At 35.0% G+C, this 12,388-nt stretch overlaps 1 protein-coding gene across 1 annotated transcript in view; it reads right to left on the reverse strand.

Moving 5' to 3' along the window:
• Positions 1–12,388, reverse strand: part of WASL (WASP like actin nucleation promoting factor) — a 72,480-nt gene that overhangs the window by 8,126 nt on the left and 51,966 nt on the right. The window contains exons 6-9 of the mRNA XM_023639587.2: positions 11,542–11,710; positions 10,485–10,527; positions 9,282–9,435; positions 3,414–3,934 (exon numbers count right to left, since the gene is read on the reverse strand). Of these exons, the coding sequence (XP_023495355.1) occupies positions 3,414–3,934; positions 9,282–9,435; positions 10,485–10,527; positions 11,542–11,710 (887 nt within the window). The remainder of the gene's footprint in view (positions 1–3,413; positions 3,935–9,281; positions 9,436–10,484; positions 10,528–11,541; positions 11,711–12,388) is intronic.

Consider the following 12,388-nt stretch of genomic DNA (forward strand, 5'->3'; position numbering starts at 1 on the left):
CTTTAGCAAAAATTTTTGTCTCTGGAAAGTCTTACTTCTTATTTTAAATAAGAATCACTTCTTATTTTAAGAGAAAAGAAAAAACAAAACAAAACAAGCAAGCCCAGGACAGGATTAACTAAATTAACAAGAAATAAACTGCTGCCTTAAAAGAATTATTCAAGATATATTTCCTCTTCTTCTTAATGTATAACACATCAATATATTTCCAAATTTAGACTAACCATCAAACCTTTTACTTGCCCTTGCAGCTGGGTTACTTCTGTTCATTCCAGTATATAAAGCCTTTGCTGATGACACTTTAAAACTATTATCAGGGGATATCATTTTATAAAACCAAGGTAATATTTAGATTCCTAGAGTTGACAGGTGAGAAGCACACTTAAAGATACCTATGAGCAAATGAAGAGATTTACGTTCTCCCAGAAAAACTCAGCTTTACTAATAATTCAAAACGAACCTCCCTCTCACAGCATATTCTTTAAGGAGATCAGCTGGGTAGCTTTCAAAATGTACCTACCTCACAAGGCAACTAATTATCCCTAATGAAAGTACTTCTCTCTACTAAAAAGCACATTTGGGAAACACAGAAATCAATACCAAAGGCTCCCATTAAAATCCACTTTTTGGACAAAATTATCCTTGATTCCAACACTCATATTTACAAAGAGAAAATACAGAAGTCTGTAGAGATTCAGGAAACAATACAATTTAAAAGTACTGCTCTAAGTGCACTACGACTAAAATGAGTAGTCGTTTACACAAAATATTAATTTTAATTTTTTCTCTGGACTTACATTATGCAGTAAAGGTATAGTACTGGTATAATTTAAATAAATAGCACAGCTGTACTACATAATTATACGAGTTTTAATATAGAGATATAATTTGAAATTATAACTCATTTCCCAAAGAAAAATTACTTTACTAGGACAAACTCTTCATTTTGGTCTTTACAACTACTGTAATACTTCTTGTCTTTGTGGACTTAAAGATCTTTTACTTTTAAAAATATTCAAAGTAGTTCCCAACAAGACACAGACTCATTCATTAGTATTTAGGTTTTTAGAGACTGTATATTAACTGCTACTGGTATAGAAGTGACGCTAATGAAAATGATTAACAGAAATAGTTTCAGCGCTTTGAATTTCACCATGAGGCTCTCGAAGAAGTGTGACAGCAGCAAGGAGAAACATTCATAGACTCCCTTAAGGCAATCCGGTAACACAACGCAGAGCACGCAGGAGCCCCACACTGTCATAAACACGTTTTTTGAAGCACGTACTTGGACATGGTGCTGTCTGAGGACTATGAAGATGGAATTCAAAATGTACGTTAAGTGAATACTTATATACTTCCTGCCAACTCTTTAAAGTCAATCTGTGGTTTTATGTTAGTCATATTCATGACATAAGCTGATGATTTACATAGAATATTTAAAGAAACATAACCAGAGAAATTTCAACCACAGAATGATTATTTTTTTAAATGAAGTAAAATGAACTCGATTCACATGTATAACATGCCAATAATTCACTGATGATGCACTCTATGATAATACTCCGAATGCAATCAAAAGGAAAGTAATTATTTACAGTAAAAAAAAGCCTACTATGCTACACTTAGAATGGAAAACATTTTTCTAAAAGAAATTTAGAGAACAATTTACAGGGTTTTGAGGGGGTGGGATGGGAAGAAGTGATGACGGAGAGTAATTAGGAAATATAATTCACCAACTGTTTAAGAAGAGGACACAACTGTATTCATTAAAAATAAAACAACTACTTCTTATCACTAAATGAGACAAAGAAACAAAAGTTGATTATAGAGGAGAGAGGAAATAGAAAAAAGAAACAGAAAGGTAGGTTAGGAGTGGAAGATGTGGGACTGAGTGAAACAGGAACGAGCAGAGATTCCAGGTAAGCGCAGAAAGTAAAAGACCCTATTAAACCTGCTATGCACTCAGGCTGTGGTCATCTTGACACCAGTTCTCCCCAATAACAACTATTCCAAGTTCTTCAACTGCTCCTGAGAAACCCTTAGTCTAAACTAAACAGGGAGAGGGAGCAGAGATGATTGAGCACAGGCTGATCTAAATTTCACCCTGCATACATGTCAGGAAAAGATCCAGATATATTTTAAAGATCTGAAATTTCTTAAATCTGTGCTATCCTAATATTTAAAAGTTTTCATTCAATTAGTTGTGCACCCTACCCATCATTCTCTTCCTAGCCAAAACTTCTAAGATCCAGAAAGTTACCAAAACTTTTAATTTTCAATTAAAATCTCCTTCTTTCATCTCCACTTACTGCACAGAAAGATCCACCATTCACTAGCTGTCCGAAGCCCTGCAGAGCGAGCACTCCTCTTAGAGCTGAGACTACACATGCAGGCCAGAAGGAAGCACAAGAAGGGAGGCAGGGAGGCTCTAGGACAGGGGTCAGCAAACTACTGCCCATGGATCAAATCCAGCCTGTTCCCTGCTTTTGTACAACCTTAAAGCTAAGAATGATTTTTACAGTTTTAAATGGTTGAAAGAAAATGAAGAGTATTTGTGACCTGTGTAAATGATATGAAATTTAAATTTCAGAGTCTATAAATCAAGTTTTAGAGAACACAATCATGCCCACTCCTTTAGGTACTGTCTATGGCTGCTTCTGTAGTACATTGGTCCATGGGGCTGCTTTTCAGGTACAACAGCAGAGCCAAGCAGTTATGACAGAGACCTCATGGCCTGCAAGCCTAAAATATTTACTATCTGGTCCTTTAAAGAAAAAAGTTTGCCAACATCTGCTATAGAAGATTAAATGATCACCTCCAATCTTATTCAAAGAATCCAAAATTTCCTGCCATGAACTGTCAGAAATTCTATTAGAACTCTTTCAATTTTCTATGGAGTCTGAGTCTCTACTAATCCAAATTTCAGAACGCAGAAATTTTCAAAATATGGTTTAGTTTTCACAAAGTCATTGGTTTCAAGTAGGGCTATTTTTGTTTCTCCATAGTTTAATAAAGATTTTTCTTTAAATTAAAGTATCTTTAATTTAAAAGTAAAGACTAGAACAATCAATTTCAAACACACCATAAAATTCCACTTACATGAAGTCCTAGAATAGGGAAAACTAATCTATGGTGATATAAATCAGATCAATGATTCTTTTTGGGAGGGAGACTAACTAGGAAGAGGCAGGAGGAAACTCTCTGGGGTGACATTTTGATATAGAAATAGGGGTCACACAGGTACAGGTATAAATTTGTGCATTTTATATGGAAAAATAGAAATTCACAGGGTTAAAAAAATTAATACCAAGAGAAAAAGTGAAAAAAATAAGGACTTTTCAAAAATGTCTTATAAATTACTTTAAAATTCCATTATGACAGAGAGTCTAAAATGAAAAGAACAGATTACTTACAGATTTCAGCTGAATACCCTGTCGTATCTGGTCTAAAAGTGCATCCCTCCCAGAGCAGGACACTGGTCGACTGTTCTGTTCCACTTTTTTTAGCTGAGCACCCTCTCTAATTTGATCTAAAAGAGCTGCTTTGTTTCCTGCAGGAGTTGGAACTTGATGGTCACCATCAGAAGGGAGGCCAGGGGGAGGTGGCGGCCCTGGTGGAGGCGGAGGTGGAGGCGGCGGGGGTGGTGCCACTGACCCTGCCACCGACAGAGGTGGAGGTGGTGGTGGAGGCCCTGAAGGTGCTGAAGAAGGAAGGGCTGGAGGAGGAGGAGGGTATATTCTATTTGGTGGTGGTGGAGGGACTCCTACACCTGGCCTGGACGGAGGCGGTGGTGGAGGTGCAGCTGTGGGAGCTCTTGAAGGTGGAGGAGGAGGAGCGCCTCTTCCCCTGGCAGGAGGGGGAGGAGGGCCTGAGCTATGTGGAGGGGGAGGAGGAGGAGGCGGCCCTCCCCTCGATGGTGGTGGAGGTGGCGGTGCTGAAATAAAAACAGAAAAAAAGAAAGCATGCTTTTTTTCCCAACAAACTTCATACTGAAAAAGCAACTCACTTCAACATGTATAAAAAAAAATACAAGAAAATAAAGGCCTCATCTTGGTATTTTATTTTACAAAGATGTCTGAGCACAGATGACATATTACAATTCTATTTGGGTGATATCTTACAATTCTATTTGGGAATATTCAGCTTAAACATCACTTTCCTGTTGTTTCTTGAAAAAATATTAGCGAAAACAGTAGAAGTTAGTTTTTAGGAATCAGCACCACTTCTGAAGGTAAGAGAATAAACACATTTTTTTTTGGTGAGTAAGATTCAGCCTAAGCAAACATCCATTGGCAACCTTCTTCTTCCTCTTTTTTTTTTTTTTTTTACTTGGGGAAGATTAGCCCTGAGCTAACACCTGTGCCAACCTTCCTCCACTTTGTATGTGGGATGCCTCCACAGCATGGCTGATGAGCGGAGTAGGTCTACGCCCAGGATCTGAACTGGTGAACCTGGGCCGCCAAAGTGAAGGATACAGAACTTGAACCACTTGGCCAGGGGGCCAGTCCCCAAACACTTTTTTATATAATAATAACAAAAACACAACAATGAAATTAAACATTTTGGTCAATAAGCATTATTTTACATTTTAATAAAGATGAATGGACACCTTCTCTCTTTAAAGAATCAAGTGTATTTAGTTGTTTTATAAAATTAATTTACATTCAGAATTAAATAGCTAATGTAGCATAACCTATTAGAATTTATTCAAGGTAAGCAGAGCTAAACTCCAATACTTTTTCTTTTAAAGTGTAAACCTTTGTCATTTACATTTGTACTTTATAATGTACTATATTTAGATGCACTATATTTAGAATATATATAATATATATGATATGTATAATATAGAGTATACATATAGAATATATATATAATAATACACATAATATATATCATATACCATGTAATGCAATATACCATAATAATATATAATAATTTAACATATAATATACATAATGTCCTATATTTCTAAAAGATGACCAGCAATTCTAGTGATGGCATTAAGGGAGGCTGGTTGCTCAGTTGAAATGTTCAACTACTTATTCAGGAGACACGAACTGACTATAAACTGAGAATTACCACACACTGCAAAATTAAACTAAAGTTATTAATAAAATATTAACATTATTCTGGTAGTAATGATATTTACATTCTTATTCTACATAAATGAGAATGTAATATAGGAAAACAAAATTCAATAAAGTATTCAATAAAGCACAAATTTATTACATTTCTGGAGGCACAATTTTACCAACAGTATACACAAATCTACGTAATAACAAACTTCTTCATTATTTCTCCATTCATTTAAAAACTGAATAGAAAAATTACCTCATTTCAGAAATAGAAAAATCCTAGAATCTACAATAGCTATTTGTACTTACTGCTACAAATTATAATATATTATTGATGGATAGTTCTACAATCTATACAAATACCTACCTTAATTACAAATAACAATGGGCTTAAATGCTCAATAACGTGATGATACCAGAGGGGGGAAATCCCTCATGTGAAGGGAAATAAAACACCATCTTCCAATTTCATTTGGGACAATCATGGGAAACGTGCTATTAAAAATGTGCTATCAAATATAAACATTACATGAAGTATGGAGAAAGGCAAATACTCACAAGGGTATTGTCTCCAGGCATACAAACTTTAAAAACTGGTAAGACTATATAGTTGCAAACAAGGGAGTTCTCTTACTTGGACAAAAGCCATCACAGAGTGAAGCTCCTATGCTCTACACTCAAGGCACACTGGAGGGCTGGGCGCTGCAGCTACGGGCCGCCCAGTTTTCTCACTGGATCCATAGCAAGGAGACTTACACTTGCTAAAAGCAAAGTCCTGTTGTAACATATTTTGTAATAAAAGGGCAAAAACCCTTTTATGCATTATGTACACTCACTGAATAAGACAGTACATAAAATCCTTCAAGTATATACAAAAACTTCATTTTAATCAGTTTAAGGTTTATATTTCAGATAGCAATGATATTTGTGTAGACTGGCATTTTTACGGTTTAGTTGTTTGTTAAACAAGAGGAAAAGGACCCAGCATTTCTGGTGGTTTCACTGAGGACTGAGGATCCATAATCTTTTATACGTAAAATGATGTATTTCTTCAGCAGAAAGAATTAAAGTTCTTTTGAACTTGTAGTAAGTACATTTACTAAAATAATTTGAGGTCCAGCTAATCCCATTCAAATAGACACTAAATCATAGCTCAGGGAGAGTGCCTTAATTTATAGTGAATACATTATCAGCTGCATCCAGTTTGGGTATAGCACAAGTTCAGCATTCCTATTATCTTGAAAAGTGACCGGAAACTTCTCTATTTTTTCGTGAGGAAAACATTTATTACCAGCTCTTTTGTTTTGTTTTTTGAGGAAGATTACCCCTGAGCTAACATCTGCTGCCAATCCTCCTTTTTTCTGAGGAAGACTGGCCCTGAGCTAACATCCATGCCTATCTTCCTCTACTTTACATATGGGACACCTGCTACAGCATGGCTTGACAAGCGGTACCTAGGTCTGCACCTGAGATCTGAACCAGCGAACCCCAGGCAGCTGAAGCACAACGTGCGAACTTAACTGCTTCGCCACAGGGCCAGCCCCTTTTAGTTTGTATTCTGTCTACATAAAAGGAAAGTATGCAGAAGACATGCTATATCCCAATGTAAAAACATGAATTAAAGAATTAAAATGAGAGAGGAAAGGACAGATGGCACAGTGTTAGGCCGACATGCACAAAAATGTCTGCTAAGCAGACACCACACACCACATCAGTATGAGAAAGTCTGGGTAAAGGTTTTAAAAAATTCCACAGAATTTCAATAAAATTTTCTAAATTACATACAAACTATGAGCTCTGACTCATATAGAAATAAATGTTCTTTTTACTTTAAGCACCAATATGCTCAAAACATTAATTTGAGTAGAGAGCAGAAAACCTCATTGGATGTTAGACTTGGAGGCAGGATAAAAGAACTCTGGCTTCCCTGGAAATGAAAACATCACAATATGCATAATTTAGAGCACTGGGTCAAATAGCATCCCACAACACACCTCCCCCATTATTGTGGACCTACAGGCAGATTATTATGAGTTAACGGACTTCAAACAACGGTACAGACATAAAAAAAGATACACTGGAAATCACAAGTCTACTACTTTTTATAAATCTGATTATGATTTTACAAATAAGTTTCAAGAAATTTGATTCAGTACGTTTTACAAAATATACTTTTAAGATGTCATAAACTTCTCCCTCAATTTTTTTCATACTTCTGAACACATTACATGCTCTGCCCAGAAAGCATTTCCTTTTATGAAGAATCTTTTTACTACTCCTTTAAAAAAAAATTATCTTCTATAAAATCATTCTTTGGTGTCTAAAGGGTTCCACACTGGGAGTTAGGTTCTTGAATATGATAAGAATTTAACTTTGTTGCCAAAGTGCATTTTTTTAATGCCTGTGTCTTTTTTGTTTTAGGTAATTCAACTGAGGGAAGACCTTGCCTAATTTATGTTTTAAAAGCAGCTGGAATAAAAAAGCAGTAATAATAAAGTTTAAAAAACAAACCGATCAAGTTAATATAGTCAACTCTTAGTTCAGGTATTCAGGTGAGAGGGCAGTACTATGGATGGTTTAATAGATGTCAAGAATAATTCAGAAACTTATAAATTCAGAGAGCTCGAAGACTCTGAGCATCATTTGGTAGTATAAGGTAAAGGTGGGTGGTAACAGTGGAGAAAATGAGTGAACGAACACACAAGACTCCTCAAGATCTTCCATCATCTGCACACTAACAGAAACTATAACTTACACTGGGAGCATTTCAAAACGACGACGCAGTGCACAGGATGGTTAGTATTAAAAATCCACAAAATTTGGAAAAGCAATTGTTTCACAAAATAAGATGAACTAGCATTGTCATTAGTGCCCTCGACACCAGTGACCCTGTATATAGCAAATGGAACCCTGCCTCATATTTTAGCACTGTATCAGACAACGCTCCATTGCTATTCACAGGGTTTTCACGGTCAGTTTTTTCAGACATAGGTGGCCAAGTCCTTCTACCTAGTCTGTCTAAACTGGAAGCTCTGCTGAAACCTGTCCACCACCCTGGTGGTATCTGAAATACCAATGGCATAGCCTTCAGCATCAGGGCAACATGCAGTCACCAGAGTATGACAACCGACAGACGGGCGGTGTAGTTCCCTGACTGGGAAACAAACCTGGGCTGTGGCAGTGAGAGCGCCGAATCTTAACCACTAGACAACCAGGGCTGGCTGGAACTAGCACTGTGTTTCCACGATAGCAGTTATGACGAAATACTTGTTTGTTTACATATCTGTTTCCACACTAGACTACAAGATTTCTGAGGGCAGCAACCAAAACTTTACATGTAAATATTCTGAGTAGACAGCAGTGTTGCATAATAATATTTACTGAATATATGAATGAATCAATGAATCAAAGATTGAATGAACATCAGCAGTGAAAAAGATACAAGTCAGTCAAATACCTAAGTTAAAATGACAGTTGAATTCTTCAGAAGAATGCTATGATTAACTGGAACTTTGCTTTGCTATACTGTCTACTACGAGTATGCAAAAACCAGGAAGAAGAAAAGTAGCCTCAAATGAATAAGGTGGCACAGAGATGACTGCCATATTGGAAAATTTAGAGTTAATGTATTTGCATTTTATTTTGATAATTATTAAGGCACAACTAAAATACAAGGTGCTTTGATCTTAAAAGGTTGCAAATTGTTTGTGCTCTCAGGTACCAAATGACAAATTCTATACCTCATCCAAGGATGAAAAAATGTTTGTATCCCAAAATAAATGGAAAGATTTTCATTATTTATATTCTGAAAATGCTTACATATTAGGGATTAGATAGTGGTTATCTTTAGGTTACTACTTCTGAATTGTAATAAAAACATTAATGGTGGTTTCTAAGATTCATTAAGTAAAATATTAGGCAACTATAATTTTTTTTATTCTAAAATAGAATAGCCAGAAGATTTTGTATGGATTTTCATGAATTTAATATACGACTTCTAAATAATAAGCAAAACCTTGTCAAGTTTTTTAGTTATACCAATATCATGTAAAACAAAGTACACTGGGCCAAACTAGTTATCTGTAAATTCAAACATTCTGCTTAAGGAAAGTTCATGAATGTGTGTAGCTGTCTTCCATGAAACTGACCTCAAAAAACTCAAAAGAAAAAATAGATCAGAACACCTAAATAGAAATAAAAAGTTACCTTGCCTTCGTAGTTCATTTTTAACAGCTTCAACACCTCCTGTTTTTTCAATGAAGTCATATATAACTTTTGATGTTTCTTTGTCTTTAAGTTGTGCCTCTGAGATTCCACACATATCAAAAAGATTCTTCAATTCTGGATCCAAATTATTCAGCTACAACAGATAAAATAACTGGTAACCATAAAAATCTATCCCCATTTTTAAAAACAAGCATGATAAAATTTAATTCTTATCTGTGCCCTTTATGAAATTATTTTCTCTTAAGTTTATAAACTTTTAATATGGTTACATTATTTATATGTTAACTAAACTTTCTTATAAAAAGTCGAAAAGAACAAAGAACAGATTTTATATTTTATCTCATCCCTTTTTTGTTGCCTGCCTTCAAAAAGAGGGCATCTAACCCATTCATGATTCAGACATCTCTAATGCTCATCTATTCCACCTTGTCCTAAATAAGATACAAGTGTAATCACAAGTAAACACAAAAAAAGTAAATCAATTTGAAATTTGAGGGTAAAGGATTTCTTTAGAACCCAAGCACCTGCAGACGGCTCAACCAAGAGGCATTCAATGAATGTTCTAGATTAACATTGTAGTTACAACAAAACTAACCAAAAGGTTTTTTGAGCCCCATCACAAATATTTATCTTCAAAATAATTTTTTTAAACCTTGATTATTTGTCAAATGTGAAATACATATTACAGAGGTAACCAAAATAGAGATAAAATGTTAAAAACACTTATTTGTGCCAAAAATTTCACCTATCTTGCTCACAGTGCTATAACCTGATGAATGATGAGATTGTCAAAAAGAATAGGAGAATGAAAAGATCTAGATAATTCAACAACTGGATATTCAGAATTTGATTATAGCACTTTCCAGTAATTTGGCATATATTCCCCTGAAATGATCACTTATCAGAAATCATTTTCTTATCTTGGCTTTCAAAACACGAGCATTTTACATTACAGTATATAAAGCCAAGGAGTAAAAAAATTTTGTCTTTAGACATTTAACCACGAATGACAGAAAACTACTGTTGTTTGGAACCTCAGTGGTATATGTGCATAAACACAAGCACATTCAAATAAACACTAGAATTCACAAAAATGAATAATAAAAATAAAAATCTAAAGACAGGCCATAACATTCCCACATAGATAGAGTAATAGTGTTTATGCCTTGAAAAGACACTTACATCAAAGCCTGTATTTGGATCCCAACCGACATGTCCAATGTGCCTAAGGTAGTAGATAGAAAAAAAAAATGCATAAAGGGCATTAAAAATATAATATATATGAAATCCAATCCAGCTATTACATTTTTGGCCATAATAGTTCTCACTGACATAATCATATTAAGAGAAAAACCATACAAACAATCAGGAGACCAGGATGCTAGCCCCGGCTCTGCTACTAATTGAGTCTTAACATTTTTGCACAATCTTTCTGAGCATCCATTTCCTTAATTGTCAAACTAGCCTAAGAATACAAGCACTACATATATAGGAGAGGATAGGAGTTTTGTAATGAGCTAATGAAATAATGCATATGAGAATGTTTGAAATTTGTCAAATAAATAGCAAAGGTTTGATGCCTGTTATAGACTGAATGTTTGTATCCCCCAAAAATTCCTATGTTGAAACCTAATCTCCAATGTGATGGTATTTGGAGGTGAGGATTTTGGGAAAGGTCTTCTCAAGAATGGGATTAGTGCCCTTAAAAAGGAGGTCCCAGAGAGCTCCCTTGCCCTCTTCTGACATGTGAGGACATAGGAAGAAGACAGCTATTAATGAACCAGGAAGCGGGACTTCACCAGACACCAAATCTTGCCTGCCTCTTCCCAGCCTTCAGAACTGTGAAAAATAAATTTCTGTTGTTTAAGAGCCACCCAGTCTATGGTATTGCTATAGCAGCCCAAATGGACTAGGACAACGCCTCTAGGCAATTTCCAAATATCATTTATAGAGAAAAGTGAAAAATCATTTTTATGTCCAACAATTAGTTGAAGAAACAACTTTATCTAATTTTTCTTTTCTGATGGGTGAAAAGTAAATAAACTATAAGATGCACACAAAGTCTACTGAGCAACAGCCTTAAAAAAAACCCAACAAACTCTATAGCTAAAAAGGAACGCAAGTGATAAATGTAATCGTCCTCCCCAAAAGAAAACAAAATTTTCTAACAAGTTAAAAATCAAGAGCAGCAGTGAGTAAATCAAAAGTAAAGATGGGAAGAACAAAAGAACTGTCTTACTGGAAATTGCTTGGTGTTCCAATATCTGCCTTGGTTAATCTCTTTTTTTTAGCTTTTCCTTTTTTCTTTTCTTTGGTATGGGAGATGTTGTTGACTTGAGGACCATAAAATCTATTCGTTGTGATTTCTGGATTTTTTATGTCAACTGTTGCCATGGGTAGATTAGGACCTGCAATTAAGTCAAAATAATACGAAAGGGATGTAACTTAAAACAATTATTAAAATCATAATTCATAATTTAAATATCTTTTTCTGAAGTAGGACCACTTCATTACTATAAATTATTTAAATTTTAAACTTGCATGTTAACTTCTTATAAACAATGGGTAAAGTACTGCCTAAATTTCAAAAGCCTATAATAATAAATTCTTAAACACAGTAGCATAGATATGTTATTTCAAAGCAAACTTGTATTTCCATAACATTAAATCTCACAAAGAATATGTATTTTGAACAAAAATTTAAATTTAATTGGTCTGATCCCTTACATTTTGACTACAATAGCTTCACACCCAACACATTACTCATTTGTAAAGTTGTATACATCACATAACAAGAATAGTAAAAGAAAACAAGCATCTGCTTTGTTTTTAATCTGACAAAAATCTATTCTTACTTCTTTGTTTCAACTTTATTCACGAGGAAAAAAATACTTGTACAATTATTACTACTATTTTTTTCAAAATTGCCATCTTTAAGTCTAATAATATTTCCCCCATCAGTACATACACTTTGAGCATCAGAAGTACAGAACTCAAAAAATTAAGATGGGGGGGCTGGCTCCATGGCCGAGTGGTTAAGTTCGCGCGCTCCGCTGCGGCGGCCCAGGGTTCGGATCCTGGGCACA

The sequence above is a fragment of the Equus caballus genome, chromosome 4 (assembly GCF_041296265.1).
Source record: "Equus caballus isolate H_3958 breed thoroughbred chromosome 4, TB-T2T, whole genome shotgun sequence".
NCBI classification, from domain to species: domain Eukaryota; kingdom Metazoa; phylum Chordata; class Mammalia; order Perissodactyla; family Equidae; genus Equus; species Equus caballus.